General features: G+C 36.8%; 3 protein-coding genes and 1 non-coding gene across 5 annotated transcripts; all 4 read left to right on the forward strand.

Annotated features, from left to right (window-relative positions):
- The first annotated feature begins 723 nt into the window (after positions 1-723).
- dmc1 (DNA meiotic recombinase 1) lies at positions 724-4,171 on the forward strand. Its single transcript, XM_056771344.1, has 14 exons — positions 724-816; positions 1,030-1,087; positions 1,221-1,265; positions 1,353-1,499; positions 1,606-1,688; positions 2,023-2,075; positions 2,184-2,225; positions 2,339-2,411; positions 2,506-2,597; positions 2,683-2,756; positions 2,847-2,961; positions 3,078-3,138; positions 3,240-3,356; positions 3,904-4,171. The coding sequence occupies exons 2-14, from the start codon at positions 1,031-1,033 to the stop codon at positions 3,971-3,973; spliced, it is 1,029 nt and encodes a 342-aa protein (XP_056627322.1). The 5' UTR covers positions 724-816; position 1,030; the 3' UTR covers positions 3,974-4,171.
- Positions 4,172-4,330: 159 nt separating this feature from the next.
- gspt1 (G1 to S phase transition 1) lies at positions 4,331-13,870 on the forward strand. The gene is made up of 14 exons (XM_056771963.1): positions 4,331-4,777; positions 5,575-5,616; positions 6,865-7,101; positions 7,307-7,340; positions 8,049-8,126; positions 8,334-8,514; positions 9,067-9,221; positions 9,298-9,438; positions 11,399-11,492; positions 12,098-12,178; positions 12,308-12,481; positions 12,569-12,658; positions 12,752-12,920; positions 13,039-13,870. Exons 1-14 carry the CDS (start codon positions 4,612-4,614, stop codon positions 13,089-13,091), a joined length of 1,695 nt encoding a protein of 564 aa, XP_056627941.1. The 5' UTR covers positions 4,331-4,611; the 3' UTR covers positions 13,092-13,870.
- Positions 13,871-14,883: 1,013 nt separating this feature from the next.
- Positions 14,884-17,490, forward strand: rsl1d1 (ribosomal L1 domain containing 1). Of its 2 annotated transcripts, none has more exons than XM_056771548.1 (9): positions 14,884-14,969; positions 15,275-15,414; positions 15,514-15,652; positions 15,920-16,068; positions 16,158-16,259; positions 16,563-16,656; positions 16,754-16,879; positions 16,962-17,096; positions 17,173-17,490. In XM_056771548.1, the coding sequence occupies exons 1-9, from the start codon at positions 14,928-14,930 to the stop codon at positions 17,314-17,316; spliced, it is 1,071 nt and encodes a 356-aa protein (XP_056627526.1). In that variant the 5' UTR covers positions 14,884-14,927; the 3' UTR covers positions 17,317-17,490. The 2 variants fall into 2 exon arrangements, with proteins under 2 accessions (XP_056627526.1, XP_056627527.1); XM_056771549.1 differs by having other exon boundaries at positions 16,965-17,096.
- Positions 15,705-15,833, forward strand: LOC130439551 (small nucleolar RNA SNORA55). Its single transcript, XR_008909467.1, has one exon. It is a non-coding gene; the product is annotated as a small nucleolar RNA SNORA55 (small nucleolar RNA).
- Positions 17,491-18,949: the final 1,459 nt, after the last annotated feature.

An 18,949-nucleotide genomic window follows, 5' to 3' on the forward strand; every position in this document is an offset into this window, starting at 1 on the left:
ACATACTTTTATAACAGAATAACTAAAACAGCATGTTTTCACGTTAAATACTTAGACCAAAAGAGTTTGACAAAAGAATGAACAGCCTCAGTCAATTAAGTAATGCAAAATGAAGGTCACAATATCCAGTTATGTACTATGTTGATTCAAAACAATATTGAGATATAAATGCATTTTTATTTATTTTAGGAGGTATAGAGTTGTCTCACAGTCAAGAAAATTATCCACCAAAGGTTTTCCAGAGAAATACAGCAGAATTCAAAAGTTTTGGGTCACTTCAATTCTCATGATCTGAAAAACCTCTTAAATGTCAGGAAGTGATAAAATAGCAAGAGTACATGTGAAGAGTTCATATGCAAAAACAGGTGTCCACAGATACTCTTTTAAATCATTTTTTTGTTGTGCATTACAAGTGCAAATTTTTTTTTCATTTAGTTACATCTGTATTATAGAGTTTTAATGACTTATCTTTTATTATTTATTCCTAAAATGTGGAATAGAAAGAATTCGCAGGCGACGCTAAATATCTATTAGACAATTGACAATAAAGTGAACTAGTGCATATTTTTTATGTATCTATCTACCATCAAAGTTTTAGTTATCAGTTGCAAAATAAATAAATACTATTTAGAAAGTATTACAATTATTTTCTTTTGAATCTAACACAAAAATAATAATCAATCGTAAAGGTAAGATTTTACGCGAATGACGTTTATGAAAGCTGTCAATCTAGACTGAGCGCGAGACCCCCGCGCTAAAATCAGTCGGCGCGTGATCACTGAAGAGGTTTCTGTCAGCGTTCTCTCAGACTTAAAGGTGAGGAGAAATGTCTTTTATACTATTTTTAAGTTAATAAAGTTGTATATACCGTTATAACGATAAATAGGCCTATAGCTGTTTATGGTTATCATTTAAGAGCTCAGGTTAAACGTTAAAACAGAATCAGTTTGAGAATAAAATGGAGCCACCGAAACAATGGTACATATTATATCATGACATATAATATTATATTATTTTTGTCATCGATAGAATGAAGTGTGTGGAGGACCAGACTTTGGAGGATGAAGCAGGGTTACAGGAAGATGAGGTGACGTTACATTCATTTCAATGACGCCAGAGCCATGTCCAGTACTGTAATTTAATATTCTCAAAGAGAATATTACTATAATGTGTTTGTTGAAAACATGATGATAATAATATTTTAACTAAATTACCCACAGGAATCTTTTTTTCAAGATATAGAACTCTTACAGAAGCATGGCATTGTAAGTAAAATGTCAATAATGTAGTTATGTAATAAAGAAATGAAAAGTTCATGACTGTTGCTGTAATTTGTGTCCATTTCTGTCAAGAACATGGCTGACATTAAGAAACTGAAGTCTGTGGGGATTTGTACTGTGAAAGGAATCCAGATGACCACACGTCGTGCTCTCTGTAATGTAAAGGGACTCTCAGAGGCTAAAGTGGACAAAATAAAAGAAGCAGCTGGAAAGTTGCTGGTAATTGATGTGACCCCCTAAACTTTATAAGCATAACAAATATTTTATATGGATTACAAATAAGTATTATTATAATGTATTTAGTATGCTTAAAAAATCCATACAGGTATGTGGATTTCAAACAGCTTCTGATTACAGTCTGAAAAGGAAACAAGTCTTCCACATCACAACTGGAAGTTTGGAGTTTAAGTAAGAAACAGATCTAAAACAATGGTCTAATCTGATTGACTGAGACAAAAACTGTTGCTAGACTGAGAGCAGAGAAAATACTGATAAACAGAGCCAAACAAATAGACTTTTATTTTGAACAAGACGAGGAAACTGAATAGAATAATGTTGATGTTAAAGGCTGTGTGTCCAGTCATATATGTGGTGCTTTGGCAACTGATGTACAAATCAGGTTATAGCAAAACCAGTTGACATCATCTCCTCCAAAAACTACAAGCAGTCCGCATGACAGTTGTTAAACATTTTATGAAAAAATCTTATTAGATCAGTAATGCCTATCTTATATCCTGTTTAGTAAACTCCTTGGTGGAGGTGTGGAGAGTATGGCCATTACTGAAGCTTTTGGTGGTAAGGTCCTGTTTTATTACATGATTGTATAATTGAATGCTATGCCATTTTACTTATTTTACACAAAGCGTAATTTTTTTTTTTTGAAAACGTTTATGTCTCATTTAGAGTTCAGAACTGGAAAGACTCAACTCTCGCATACACTGTGTGGTAAGCTTCAGCTTTTAGATATTGTGTTTTCAAGAAAATATAAAATGTAATTTCTAATTATAGCTCTTCTCCGACTTTGAATATTTTATTTCACTGTTTCTTTTTTACTTAAGTTACTGCTCAGCTTCCTGGTGAATATGGATACACGGGAGGAAAGGTCATCTTTATTGATTCAGAGAACACCTTGTATCCGTTCCACATTTTCTGTGCTAAAGTTACCTTACTAAACATATTTAATAAAGAGAAGCCCATGCTTTCTCCTTAATAATTGTAACACCAGTCGCCCGGAGAGGTTGAAAGACATAGCTGACCGATTTAATGTGGATCATGAAGCTGTGTTGGATAATGTGCTGTATGCACGTGCATATACAAGTATGTGGAATAGTATTTTTACTTTGCAGCATAGAATGTAATGAGCATAATACCTGTTTTGATCAGTCTGTCTTTTTTCTGATAGGTGAGCATCAGATGGAGTTATTAGATTTTGTCGCAGCCAAGTTTCATGAGGAGGGAGGTGTCTTCAAGCTTCTGGTAAGTCAGAAAGTGAAAGCTTGCCAAAGTTTAACTAATAGTCAGTAATCCAACATAATTGAATGGCCATCAACAACTAACTTTTTACAGATAATAGATTCCATCATGGCTCTATTCCGGGTGGACTTCTCGGGAAGAGGTGAGCTGGCTGAGAGACAACAGAAGCTTGCACAAATGCTCTCTAGACTGCAGAAGATCTCCGAAGGTCTGTTGCAAAAATCATCTATTCTATTTTCACTGACCACTCTGAGTATAAACATCTTGTAAAAATACCACATAACATGTGATACTGATCAATAGCATCTGTTTTGTTGAATAAAGAGTACAATGTTGCAGTGTTTGTAACCAATCAGATGACTGCAGATCCAGGAGCTGGAATGACGTATGTATAAAATGAAAGTTTTCCTTTCAAAATATCTAATATTTCAGTTACTTTAACTTGTTTACTGCTTAAGAACTAATTGGTGAAAATTACGATCTTAGATTTCAAGCAGATCCAAAAAAGCCTATTGGAGGACACATACTGGCACATGCATCCACCACACGCATCAGTTTAAGGAAAGGACGTGCTGAACTGAGAATTGCCAAGATATTCGATAGGTAATTTATGCTTGCTTAGTTTATTTTGGTTGGCTTAGCTAAGATAAATAGTAAAAAACATTGTAAAAAGTAAGGTTGCTTTAAGCCACTACATATAAAGATTGAAAGAAACATATATTACAATAGATGTTATTTCAAAACTGTTTCAGTAATACAGTAAAAATTAGACATAGACATACATTAAAGGTCCAGTGTATGAAATGTAGCGGCATCTAGCGGTCGAATTTACTAATTGCAACTAATGGCTCACTCCACCGCTCCCTTTCGAAGGACTAAGATTTCATCACGTTTTCGCTTCTTTAAAGAAGGAAATAACATATTTAGGAAACACGCTCTGTAAAGCAGTTGGTCCGTAAGGTATTTGTGCACATCTGAAGACATAGTTATGTATATATTATATATTGTATTTCTGTCAATAGATCCTCAAAAAATTACACACTGGACCTTTCAGAAAGTAAGACGGGTGTAAATATGTCAACAACATATTGTATGACGGTTTGAATGTTCAATCAAATATAAAATGCAACAAAATGTATGCTTTTTACAGCCCAGACATGCCAGAAAATGAGGCTACCTTTGCCATAACTGGAGGAGGAATAACAGACGCCAAAGACTAAGCATCTACACAGAAAAGCAAATGTTACCTAAATGTCTGAAAATTTCTCCCATTAATGTTGCAGTTATTGCATATAACATTTGTTTTGTTTTATTCGAATGTTCACCTTCTTCCTGTTTATCTATATATTTTATCTGTTTTTTTAAACGTAATTTTAAATTAAATAAATACATTTAAATAAAAAGTGCTTTAAAACATGGTTAGTAATTATGTACATTTATTAATTTTGTTGCTATTATAATTTTTACTTCAATATGTTTAGTGAATAATCGTTTTTAGTTAACATTTACCATGTTTAATGTTGTAACTTCACACTAATGGTCTTACTTTGAAAACTGGTCGTGGTGGCCATTACGGCGAGCCATCATCATCATCACACACATGGTCGCTGCCTTCAGTCCACGTTTCTCCACCGACTGTGCGCATGCAAGAGCCGCGAGCAGCTAACCAGCTACACGTCTATGGTGTCGCAAGAAGAGCGGACGCCCCATGCACCATTTCACCACATTTGGAGTTTCCCAATCCCTCAATTCACCTTAAACAAACACTGACATACAGCAGGCTAGGTTTTGGTAGAACTGCGTTGTGGGTTATAGCGCAGCCCGCTAGAAACATCAGCTTATTCGCGTTACAGCCGCTATGGACTCGAGAGAAACAGCCCCTGATTCCTGGGAACAGGAGGACGACGTCGAGGCCACGGCGGAGACTGAACTTCAGTCCGCCTTCACCGGGCTCAACGTGAACGCGGCGGTGTTCGTCCCGTCCTTTCTGTCCCGGGATCCAGCGGAAAACGCCACGTCTGATGGTAAACCGACAGCGTTAATGCACGAGATGAAACGGGTCTGGCCATAAAAGGGCTTTTAGCTGTAAATGTTTATAGGAGGTTAGCCGAAGAGGGGACAGTGTTTATAGCTGAGTGCCGTTTAAAGCAACCGTGTCAGTTTATTAAACGTTGCCTTGACTCGTTGTAATACACATTTCTGTACCGTCATTACCTCAAACCTGGTTAATCTTGCGTGGCAGGTGTAGCAGCACACCGCGATATCCTCTAAACAGTTTCTCCTTCATTTATTTTGCTTATTTGATACATGACGGACACACTTTATAAGTGCATAAATTGGCATTCCCTTGAATGTAAGAGCAACAGCTGGCAAAAATGCATGTTGTTGAGCTTGTCTTGTCAAAGTGGTATGCTTGCTGTCATATGTAAAAAAGTGATGAAATTCTGCAAGGCCCAGCACTGTCAATTTACAGACACATGGGCCCAATGTGTCAATAAATAAGTAGTAAAGGGTGCTAATATGTGACACCTATTGTATATTTACACTTAGCGTAGAGATTTTGGGGAGATGTGCAACTTGGAGAAAGCTGTTAAACTATAATATTGTCCATATTGTACGTAAGTCAATTGACAGAATGTTGCCTTCCCTCTGTTGGTATATCTATCACACTGATGTCACAGTAACATCTAGGACAGGGTGACAAATGATAAATAGCCCCTATAAGACATCTTTGGCTTAAATTGTGTAATAATCTTTACAACTGGGTATGATTTTTAATAATATTATAAAATGTATTTATTACTTCTTTTTCTGCGTGCAGGAACAGATGGAGTGGCCAGTATGGAGATCTCAGAACCAGTGGGTATGTTAGTGTTTTTTTTGATAGCTAGTGCTGGATCAAGCTGAACTTTTCTGCTTGGGTTTTGTGTTGCGCTTCCTGTAATGCTGGTTCATCTGCCATACAGAGACCAACTAGGGTTAATGACATCAGCACACATGTGCTCATGTTACAGGCCTTATTTATACTTTAACTTGCACCTCCAGTCACGGACAGTAACCCAGAGAAGCATTCAACACGGCTTCCCTGAATGAATCAGTAGTGTTGAATCTTGTACAGTTTATAATATGATAAGGGGCAACATTTCATACTGATCATTTGAATTCTTGTGACATGGATTGTTGTATACTTGCATATAATCTCAGTTGTAGCGTGATTCTTCCAAGCTGTTGAAAATTTTGTGGGTCCATAAGAAAGAATTTCATTGTATACGATCAGCAAAGTGTCGTGTCGTAATTGTTGTTTAGTGTAGTGTTTGTAGTGGAATATAAATGAGTTCATTTTAATTCCAATGTTAAATTCTCGTAGTAGTCCTTACCAGTCTCTTTGTTTGCTTGTGTGATGAGGAGATCCTTGAAGTATCGAAATCAACATAATTATATTACAATAAAATATTTAGTTTTAAGTATTTATTTCTGGATATTTATTTTGAATATATTTAAAGATGTTTTTAAAGATTTGCCTCATCGAAATATTTTTATTGGTGATTAACGGACAGAACATGAAGGTATTCGGGCAATTCCAGCATTGTGGATGTGACATTTTGAGTTATGAATGTTACATGCTCAGAGAGTGTGTTTCTTACCAATATGTTTTTATTTTACTAAACCACTGTTGATAGAGTCCAGACATTAGAAAATATCAGTCTTTGCATAAGCTTTCTATTTAAAAAAAGGGAGAAAATATGTTATGGATGTGACAAAAAGGACGCCCTTTTTGAGCGGCAACATACTAAGTAGGATTTCTGTGAATTAAATGCATAACCAGAAGCAATAATAAAGGGAGTATGGTTGGCTCTTCATAAAACATAAACAGTTATTACATTTGAATTTCATGTGCCCATTTAAGAAGAGTATGGACCGTTATGCATGTGACAATTCTGAAAGCGTACTTGCCTTACAATGAACTTACAATTATTCAAAAAACGTACAAAACCTTACAGGGCTATTTAAACCGCTAAATTTGACACCTGCGCTATGAGGATGGTGAAAACCTTTTCTAAGTCTATGTCTACACTTAAACAAAAGCATGTCAATGTGACTGTCCCAACAGCTGCAGTGGAGAACGGAGAGACAGATGCGAGCACGGTGGAGACGTGGGAGCAGAAAGGAGAGCCGGACGAGGAGGAACCTGGGGGTGGAACCCTAGCAGTGACTGGATGCAGTGTGGACGAGGCACAGGATGAAATGATGGAGGAGGATGAGGAAATGCCCATCCCCAAACTGCCTCCACCTCCACCGGATGCTCCCAAGAAAGAACATGTTAATGTTGTGTTCATCGGACATGTTGGTATGTTTGTTTGGAGTGTTAGGATGTTTGTTTTAACAGTTTCTAATAGTATATTATGTAGAATCATGTAAGATTGGGATATCCAATGTATATCAATTTGTCTTTTGTAGATTATATTTGTCAAAGATTATATTTATTCTGACATAAATGATTGTTTTTGGTATTATTGTTTTAATGACTTCTAATTTATTTTGATGTCGTACAGATGCAGGGAAGTCAACAATTGGGGGCCAGATCATGTGAGTGGATCATTCTTTGTTTGTCCACCTCTTACTTGACTTGGAACATCTGTAATACATAATGCTTATTATTAGTGATGCACCGATATGTTAATTTTGGCTGATAACCGATAATTCTTTAACATTGGAAGCCAATAACCCATATATTGGCCAATATACAGTATTTAAATATTAATATAAAATTCTTAAGACTGAAACTAAAGGCAAAAATTGAACAACAGATTTTATTTGAAAACATTCACCGCGGAAAACAAGGTAAACCATTAGTTCTCTTTTCCCCTGAAAATCATGTACCAAGCCTACTTTACACTAGCTAACGATTCTTTAACTTTCAAACTTTTCTTCTATATTTAATAAACAAATTATAGATGTTCTTCCAAAATGTATTTTCCAATAGCCGCATGTCTAACAGGTCTCAGAGCGGAAAGCATTCATTGCTTCATGCTTTTGTTCCTAAAATTTACACATTCATAAATACTGTATCTACATACTGTACCTACATCAGCAATGTTTTGATAAAAGAAAGTGAATGATCACGACAGAAAGACAGTACTGAACTCTATTTTAACTGTGAGCAGCGTGCAGATGAAGTAGTCTAACCAGAGGAAATGATTTAAGCTTTAATATATCGGCACAAATGTTATTATCGGCTGATACCAATATGGCCGATAATTTATCGCGCATCCCTACTTATTATTGTTCATTAAGGTATCTAACTGGCATGGTGGACAAACGGACCCTCGAAAAATATGAACGGGAGGCAAAAGAGAAGAACAGAGAGACTTGGTGAGCATGCAGTTTTTATACACCTTTCTTTGTATGCACTTTCATGATATAGTTTTTGTGTCCTACGTGAAGTGTGTTTAAGGACAATATAAGGTAAAAACATAGTATTAAGTCAAAGGTGATTCAAACATTTATCCCTAAATACAATTTTTTTTTCATATAATGTAGTCTGCTTTGGAGAGACATATAATCAATCTGTTTATTTAGGTATCTGTCCTGGGCTTTAGACACAAACCAAGAGGAAAGAGACAAAGGGAAAACAGTAGAAGTTGGAAGAGCCTACTTTGAAACCGAGAAAAAGCACTTCACTATTCTTGACGCCCCAGGCCATAAAAGTTTTGTACCCAACATGATTGGGGGGGCGTCCCAAGCTGATTTGGCAGTACTGGTATGTTCAGAGTCTTTTGTCATTGTCATATACAGTACACCATATGCATAGTGAATTATTTTTTACTGCTGAACTGTGCATACTTAATACTATATGAAAAATATCTCAACGTAAGAGAACCGATTCAATAAAAAAAATTGTATGGTGCTTTGCATTGCAGCTGTATGCATATAGAAAGAAGTTTTTAATTTAAACACACAGAAAAGGTAAAATTATGTAGAATAATAAAACGGCATCTGTCTGAGATATGGGGTGTGAAAAAGCAATGTCAAACGCAAAGCAGGTGAATATATCGTACAAATTTGCCACTTCCTTTATTTTTCACACGGATGTTTGTTGTTTCGTATACTGTACACCTTTTTATAGTTTACAGATAAAGTAATAATATTAGTATTGCTTGTTAAATTTTAGACAAAATGTAAAAAATAATTGTTGGACTTTCAGCTTTAGTGATTCAGAACAAATTACAAACCTTCTGAGGTCTTGCTTTGACTTTGTAATTGCCTAGATTTATCGCCTGAACACACAAAATGGCATTCTTTTTTTCTGAAGGTCATCTCTGGCAGAAAGGGGGAGTTTGAGACTGGTTTTGAGAAGGGAGGTCAGACGAGGGAGCATGCAATGCTGGCCAAAACAGCTGGAGTCAAACACCTGATAGTCCTCATCAACAAAATGGATGATCCCACTGTGAACTGGAGCTTAGATAGGTAAATAAAATACAGCGTGACTTTTAGTTTGCAACCATGCCTTTTTTGACAGAATGTTACTCATTTTTTGCCACAGATATGAGGAATGTAAAGAGAAGTTAGTGCCATTTCTGAAGAAGGTGGGCTTTAATCCAAAGAAAGATATTCACTTCATGCCCTGTTCTGGGCTGACGGGAGCCAACCTGAAGGAAACTTCTGATTTGTGCCCATGGTATACGTAAGTAAATCAGTATTTTTTATATGTAGTAACGGTTTACAATAAAGTTGTATTTGTTAACATTGGTAAATACAATTAGCTAACACAAACTAACAATGAGCAATAAACTGTAGTTTTATATATTGATACTTTATGATCTTAGTATTTTTTCATGTTGACTATGTGATATTTTTTATAATCACTAATGTTAATAGTTACAACTTTTGATTTTGAAGATGTATAACAATTCTGAAATTAACATGAACTATGATAAAACTACTTTCCTCTGGAAGTATAGTTCATTTTAAGTACATGTTTAGTACATGTTAACAAATACAATCTTATTGTAAAGTGTTATTGAAATATGTATATGCAGTGTATATACAGTCAGGTCCATAAATATTGGGACATCGACACAATTCTAACAATTTTGGCTCTATACACCACCACAATGGATTTCAAATGAAACGAACAAGATGTGCTTTAACTGCAGACTGTCAGCTTTAATTTGAGGGTATTTACATCCAAATCAGGTGAATGGTGTAGGAACTACAACAGTTTGCATATGTGCCTCCCACTTGTTAAGGGACCAAAAGTAATGGGACAGAAAAATAATCATAAATCAAACTTTCACTTTTTAATACTTGGTTGCATATCTGGAACGCATAGACATCACCAGACGCTGGGTTTCATCCCTGGTGATGCTCTGCCAGGCCTCTACTGCACCCGTCTTCAGTTCCTGCTTGTTCTTGAGGCATTTTCCCTTCAGTTTTGTCTTCAGCAAGTGAAATGCATGCTCAATCGGATTCAGGTCAGGTGATTGACTTGGCGATTGCATAACACTTCGCTTCTTTCCCTTCAAAAACTCTTTGGTTGCTTTTGCAGTGTGCTTTGGATCATTGTCAATCTGCAGTGTGAAGCGCCGTCCAATGAGTTCTGAAGCATTTGGCTGAATATGAGCAGATGATATTGCCAGAAACACTTCAGAATTCATCCTGCTGCTTTTGTCAGCAGTCACGTCATCAATAAATACAAGAGAACCAGTTCCACTGACAGCCATACATGCCCACGTCATGACACTACCACAACCATGCTTCACTGATGAGTTGATATGCTTAGGATCATGAGCAGTTCCTTTCCTTCTCCATACTCTTCTCTTCCCATCACTCTGGTACAAGTGGATCTTGGTCTCATCTGTCCATAGGATGTTGTTCCAGAACTGTGAAGGCTTTTTTAGATGTCGTTTGGCCATCTCTAATCTGGCCTTCCTGTTTTTGAGGCTCACCGATGGTTTACATCTTGTGGTGAACCCTCTGTATTCACTCTGGTGAAGTCTTCTCTTGATTGTTGACTTTGACACACATACATCTACCTCCTGGAGAGTGTTCTTGATCTGGCCAACTGTTGTGAAGGGTGTTTTCTTCACCAGGGAAAGAATTCTTCGGTCATCCACCACAGTTTTCCGTGGTCTTCCGGGTGTTTTGGTGTTGCTGAGCTCACCGATGCGTTCCTTCTTTTTAAGAATGTTCCAAACAGTTGTTTTGGCCACGCCTAATGTTTTTGCTATCTCTCTGATGGGTTTCTTTTGTTTTTTCAGCCTAATGATGGCTTGCTTCACTGATAGTGACAGCTCTTTGGATCTCATCTTGATAGTTGACAGCAACAGATTCCAAATGCAAATAGCACACTTGAAATGAACTCTGGACCTTTTATCTGCTTATTGTAATTGGGATAATGAGGGAATAACACATACCTGGCCATGAAACAGCTGAGAGCCAATTGTCCCATTACTTTTGGTCCCTTAACAAGTGGGAGGCAAATATGCAAACTGTTGTAGTTCCCACACCATTCACCTGATTTGGATGTAAATAAAAAATGTAAACAAAAATGTTAGAATTTTGTCGATGTGCCAATATTTATGGACCTGACTGTATATGTATCACCAAACAGAAGGAAACTAATTTGATCCTGCATTTTTTAGGGGATTACCATTTATTTCACATCTGGACAGTCTGCCATTCTTCAACCGATCAAGTGAAGGTCCTATCAGATTGCCTATTGTAGACAAATACAAGGTAAAAATAAATGAAAAGAATGAGAAACATAATAAATATCTTAAAATTCTAATGTCTAACCTTTATTCTAACATTTAATGACTCTGCGGTACTGTGATAGATGTTCTATAACCTTTGTTCAATCGTATCAGCTACCTTTGCATACATAACATCTTTCTAGTTCAAGGTTAATATTTAGCTGAAATATTATGCTAAGATGTGACTTTCTATTATCAAATCCAAACCAGGCTATCATTCAAGTTTTATAATGATGAATCCATATGATTTGAATAGTGCAGTGTGGAGGAGTATTTTGTCAGGAAAGAAATCGCTAGGATAATGTAAATGAGAAAATTGTGTTCTCAACGGGTGCCAGTGAGACTGAATGAGCGGGATATTACATAATCAAGAATCTAGGTCCTGTTTTCAACTGACGAAATGAGATTAAGTTCAGCTTGCCTAGTTTTTTGAAAGAGCTGGTAAGCCCCTGATTCAGTTGAGTGTCCATAACAAGTCCGCAAATATCAAAGCTTTAAATAAAATTGATAAATGCAAAATGATTTGTCGTTCTTTGCTTACCAAAGTCTCAGAATTCAATTTTGTCTTTTTTACGATGTGCTCTATAGGACATGGGAACCGTAGTGCTTGGAAAATTGGAGTCAGGAAGTATCTGCAAAGCACAACAACTTATAATGATGCCAAATAGGGTAAGACTGTACAATACAAAAGTATGCATAAGAGAATTTGTTTTTATTAGTTACAAATGCAATATGTTGTTGTCATATGGTAGCAAGTAACATACATGTAAAATATTGTGTTTGTTTTTATTCCCCCAGCACACGGTAGAGGTGTTGATTCTGCTCTCCGATGATGTGGAGACAGATTACGCCGGGCCTGGTGAAAACCTAAAGCTTCGGCTTAAAGGCATAGAGGAGGAAGAGATTCTCCCAGGCTTTCTCCTATGCAATGCTGAGAACCTCTGCCACACGGGGCGCACTTTCGATGCCCAGGTCTTAATTTGTGTTGTTTGCGTAGTCTTTTGTTTATTTTATGTGACTTGAAGATTTAATGCTATTTTTTCTGGTTCTTGTTTACAGATTGTCATTATTGAACACAAATCCATTATATGCCCAGGTTACAATGCAGTATTACACATTCATACCTGCATAGAAGAAGTGCAGATAACGGTACGTTTTTGACCAGTTAAAACATTCATATAGACTGACTCAGACAGTTACGTAGTTGATAATTTATTGTTACATTTATATCTTCATAAATAGGCCTTAATATGTCTGGTGGACAAGAAGACGGGAGAAAAGAGCAAGACTCGTCCACGCTTTGTCAAACAAGACCAAGTATGCATCGCCCGTCTTAGGGCTGCAGGAACTATCTGCTTAGAGACTTTTAAAGACTTCCCTCAGATGGGACGTTTTACTTTGAGAGATGAGGGTAAGATCTCCCAAAAAATCTTCATCCATTTGTAAACATGTAGAGATTGTGTTTTTTTACCTATTATTCGACATCAAAAAACTCAATGTAATGTGGCCTTATTTGTATTTTTTTCTAGGTAAGACAATCGCAATTGGCAAGGTGTTGAAGTTGGTACCCGAGAAGGACTAAATGCGGATCGAAGGACTGCCCTGGTGCACTCTGAGATTGAGGAGGATGCAGAGGTGCCAGATGTCCTCCAGACTGTTCCATCCTCCCACTGTGGATCAGTCTAGAAAATTACTTTGGATAAAGGACATTTTCAAAGTAACGATATAAATTTTAGGAAGAACAATAATATAGAAAGACAAGCTCAGTGTGACAGCTTTCTCATATTGAGAGCTCAGCTATGCCACTCATGTAGCCCAATTTTTAAAGCCAGTTTCCTTCCACTGATAACCTTTAAATCTAAAAATGGATGCAATTTTCATTTAAAAGCATTGGCTTTTTAATTTAATGTTGGAAATACAGATGAGAGAGTTAAGCTTACCGTCAGTACTTTAAGGTAAAGGCCATTCCTGAATGGCCCACCCAAACATAAAGAACATCAGTATACCTGTAACCATCCGTCCCCCCAAAAAATACAGGGTCTCTATTGGAAATAATTTTATAACAGTGTTAAATAGGCAGTAAGGGACTGTGACTGTTTATTATAAGGCATGAAATAGGGTCCATACGAGTCAAAGCTTGCTTGTAACCTGTATTACCTGGCAAGTCCTGCAAGAGTAGTTCGTGATAAATCACAGATGAAGGCCATACAAGAGTGGCCTGGGTCCTTAAAATAAAATGACACTCATGGTAGAGATGTACTTATGCACAAGATGACCATATGAATTTGTTTACTGTAACGTCATTACTTAATAAAAACAAATGCACTTAAATGGTAATAAATTCTATTGTCACATTCACAAGTGTTCTGTACACTCCTTTTGGGGATGCAAAGGTAAAACTTATGAAGAGTAAGCATATAAGTTCATGATTGAATTGAATTAAATAAAAAAGAATCTTTGGGAGAAAAACATACTGATGACGACACGGCATTGCTTAACTCAACTCACTTTTATTGTCACATCACCACGTGTGGGTGCGTAATCCATATAAAGTAGAGTGCAGTTGTACAGACAACTGTATGACAAACAACAGTATGACTTAACAGACTTAAGTTACAGGAAGAAGTGCAGACAGACTGTACAAAAAATACATTATACATTATACCCATATGGACAGTATATACACAAGACATACACATGAGACATTGAACATACACATTAAATATGGGGGTGTACACATGAACGTGTATGTATAATGGATCAACCATGCAGTGCACATGGTACAGATATAGGTATGTAGGTTTGGTCATGGATGGTTATTGCATTAGGTGCAGCATGATGCATTATAGTCCATTAAACTAGTGCATGGTGAAAAGAAGTATCAGTTTGTGGAGTGTATCAGTTTTTGATGTTGAGCAGTCTCATATCCCGAGGAAATGATTCGCTGATATTCAATCATTTTGTAAAGACATAAAATGCCACTTGGGGGCACTAGAGAACACAAGATGGACACAAAAATGTTGCATTTATGGAAAGGTCAATTTGCTGATAAAGGCCCACAAATGTGATTAAGAAAAGAGTTACGCACACTATAAACGATTATATGCTGTTGTACCAGAAAGTGAAATCACATAAATGTCACTTCAGATATGAAAAACGAAAATAACCTAGAAATAAAATATATAAATGTAAAAGATAAATGATTAAATACACGCATAAATGTATAATACAGAAATTATTCAAATAAAAGTTAACGTATGGAAATTATAACACAACAGTTATACTAATGATGTCCAAAATATTCGTTTGTTTTGAGCCCTTTGGCCTCACGTAAAACCTTTTTCTTTTCAAAATAAAAGTCTTGTGACGCTTACCGGATGTGCGCCTGCGCAGTCCTCGTTTTCGATACACGTGCATCATGGAGTCTACACGAGAAGATGTGGTTCTCGATCGATCTCAGGTAATTTAGTATAACTGTTATAATTCTGCCTTTATTGTATCCGCTGTATATATTTATTCAGGGTTTGTGTTTATAATTTTAATAGTTGATTATACATCTCGAGAGATTGGCGACGCAGCATGTTTGCGAGCTCATGTGCTGGCGGAGTGCCTTTGAGAACCCTAAAGCAAATTTGTCTTGTTTATTTTAATGTTCTGGTTTGTTGACGAAAGTTTTTCCTCGTCTTATACTTTTCTTTGAAAAAAGCTTAAAGATCTGTTTTTCATTGTCACGTTTTTTATTTTTGTTAATAATATTTATTACAGGTAAAGACAGCTGTGCTGGCGTTAATTGCTCATTTAAAGAGCACCTCTTCATCTAAGAAAGTCATAATGAATGATGGTCAACCCATCTCTCTTCTGATTACTCTATGGAAAATCCCTAAAAAAGAGCAAACCATTCGTATGTAAGTTGTTTGACTGACTTGTTTATTAAAAGTAAATCATTTGCTGACATCTCATGAGGATTAATGTGCTCCTCTTAACAAGTTTGTTACGTTTTACAGTCGTTTACCCAATGGGCTGAGAACAGAGTCGGCAGAAGTCTGTCTCTTCACCAAAGATGAAGCTCAAATGACGTCAGAACAGACAGAGAAATTCTACAGAAAGCTGCTCGCAGAGAGAGGAGTAAAAAATGTCACCGAGGTATTCAATCTGTCTTCAGTTCTTTCATTTATTGTCTTTACTATGTATTTGTGCACTTCAGCAAACCCAGTCCTTCCCTCTTAGTGCTGGTCATGGGTTAAAAAGTGCTAGAGTAAATCAGAGTCAGTCCAGACGAGCCTTTTCTCTATTGAAGTTTGTCTCTACAGACTTTGAAACATCCGTGACTTCCAGATCAAGTCCAATTCTTGATAAAAGAAAGTGTGGCTGTTTTAAAAATGGTCTTATGTTGATATTTTATTTTTTTAGGTGATTCCCTTCAAAACATTGAAGACGGAGTATAAGCCGTTTGAAGCCAAGAGAAGACTGCTGGGCAATTTTGACTTGTTTCTTTCAGATGCACGCATTCGCCGCAGGTTACCAGGCCAAATTGGGAAGCATTTCTATGAACAAAAGAAGTAAGAAAATGGCATCTTCCAACTACTAATTCCAAACCGAACGAAAATGTTCAGTGCAGTTGACTAATTAACTACTTTTCTTATTTCAGAGCTCCTCTGTCTGTAGATTTGCTCAGCAAACACCTGGCCAAAGACATGGAACTTCTGATTCAGGGCACCACACTCACCGTTTCAAACAAAGGGTGTTGCTGGTATGGATATTGACCTAAAAGATGTGAATATTAACATTAGTGAATGCATAGTAAAAAACATAACATAAAAAAATACTAACATCACCTAGTATGAATATATAAAACTAAAGTATTTTGCTCATTGTTATTTTTTAATGACACAAATATTTAGAAACTCGTAAGCAAACCATCACAGCTGGAAGTGGTTTAGAACTGCTATAGTAGCTTCATGTGCTTGTTGCGTAAAGCTTTGAAGCATGAACCTTTGGCACAGATTTTGATGTTGATTTTGAGTTATGCTGATCGTGTATTTGTTATTTGCAGCATGGCACGTGTAGCACATTCAGGCATGACGGCAGATGAGATTGTGGAGAATGTGCTTGCAGCAGTTTCAACCATCTCCACAAAGTTAGAAATGGTGAGTGGTGTTGAAGCTTTGTTTACGTAGCCAACCATCTTATTTAAATATTATTTTGTTGCTTTATTTTTGGGAATAAGTTTCTGTTTCCTCATAGAAAGGAACAAATATCAAAATCATCCATCTAAAAACTCAGAAGTCTGCTGCGCTTCCCATCTACTCCTCTGATCTGAGTCACATCATCTTGGTGGAGGAGAGCAGGGAAAAAGCCAGGTTATTAAAGGTAAAGCTGCCCTCAGGACAACATTCATTTCACTTACTTTCATTGTTTTTTTGTTTCGTCACTAGTGTCCTTTCATTTTTAGAAGGTACGGAAGACAGAAAATGACAACATGGAAGCACCTGAGGATGGAATAAAACGGAAGGGACAGGACAGTGAAGAAGAGGAGATTCCACAGCTTGTACCAATTGAGACGCCAACCAAAAGGCCAAAACGGATGGTTAGTAATGAATGCCCATCAGTTATATTCCTTCTAGGAACGCTGTGTAAATGTTGTTACAACTTAAATTTTTTAGGATTTGCCCAAGAAAGGACTGAAAAAAGCACCCAAGCCTGCTGCTGTTAAAGGACTAACAAAAACCATGAAAGACAAGAAACTGTCCAAGAAAACACCAAAGGTCACAGCACGGGGTCTGACAAGCAAAGCTCGAAGCAAATAAACACAGAAATGCAACTGATGGACAGCTTTTCAATCCTGTTAGCTGTTATATATCATATATTGGACAAGTTCATATATTAGTTTTGTCTGTTTAAAACAAATGTACAGTACATTCTTACATTTATAAGGCTTGTATCTGCCGTTGTTCTCTGACAGATTAAAATATTACAAAGTTTTTATTGTGAATTGTTTTTTTTTTGTGAATTGTCCCATTAATGCTAATGGGAAGTTATCTCCGGGTTTGTAGGTATAGATGATACAATGTTCTGTTTGCATTAAGTTGTATAATGCATGTATTATATTACTTTTGTTGAGGCAGACAACACGCCCAGCGACATGTTGGCTCAGCTGCTGTTCTGTTTTTAACACTGGTTTGGAGCATTTGTATGAGGGTTTGAGAGAAGGCTTTCCTCACTGTCTGGTTTTATCATGACTTAAAAAAAATATATTTTTTTAATGCCTGAAATTTTTTAAAAGACATTATTCGGAGATATATTGGTCCAGACTTGGATTTTTAAGCAACTGTTGCGTTTGCCTTGTGAGGGATCTACCATTCGCTAATCGCAACACGAGGAACACAATTGAACGGGCAAGTAATAATGTAATTTCTGTTTCTTCAGCTATAGAGTTGATCTTCCAGACCCTTTAAAAACTAAAATCATTTGTGTTTCCCTTAATCTGGGTTAGATTTGGAGCATTGAGATGCATTCAAAAAGTCAGGGTGATTTCAGTGAAGACTGCACTGTGCAGAATGCTTTAGCTCCAGTTTGTGACCCTGTACTCAAAACTCCCACCTGCTGTACTTATTACCACAAACCCATCTTCATCTTGGTCTCTGGTGGGCTTCTGTTAGGCGCTGGGTTTGTATTCCTCTTGCACAGTTTTAGCAATTTTATCCTGAACAGGAATGTGACTATGGTTGAGGTGACCCATGATGGCTTTGACATGGGGCCGTTGTGTATGTCAGTTGGCCTATGGTTTGTTGTGCTCGGTGCGGTCTTGATGTCGATCACAAAGCAAAAAGTTAGACGTAAAGAGCGAAAGATGAGGGCGAGAGCTAGAATGGGATGATTGAGGAATTCTATATTTTACTATATAGTACACTATATAGTGTAGTTTATTATTATATTGTCAATGGAGAAGTATTGCTCACATGGTTTATTTTCATTAAGACACTTTTCTGATACTGTATCAGTCAAGATAAAAACATGACTTGCTCTCCCAAACCTCGCAAGGTTTATTCACTTCAATGTACTTTGAACATCAGTATAGTTGGACGTCACCATTACACCACAGCACAGACTCGGTCTGTGACAATCTTTCTCATGATGCTTATATATCTGAATAGACAAGCTACAGTCTAATGTTAACTTGAATTAAAAGGGACAATAATACTACACGTGATTGCTGCTATGGAGAAAAAACATCCTGGAGTCGGTCGTTGCAAATGTGCCTTTTGGTTCGCTGTTTTTCACGACATACTTGGACTCTTCATCCTTCTGACGGGGGTGTTTTGGGAGGTCTTCTTCCATGACTTTTTAATATATGTTGGAGCCGTGATCATTTTCCTCAGTCTCATCTGGTGGATCTTCTGGTACACTGGTAATATTGAAGTTCCCCCAGAGGAGCTGGAA

Source organism: Triplophysa dalaica, chromosome 17 (genome assembly GCF_015846415.1).
Source record: "Triplophysa dalaica isolate WHDGS20190420 chromosome 17, ASM1584641v1, whole genome shotgun sequence".
NCBI lineage: Eukaryota > Metazoa > Chordata > Actinopteri > Cypriniformes > Nemacheilidae > Triplophysa > Triplophysa dalaica.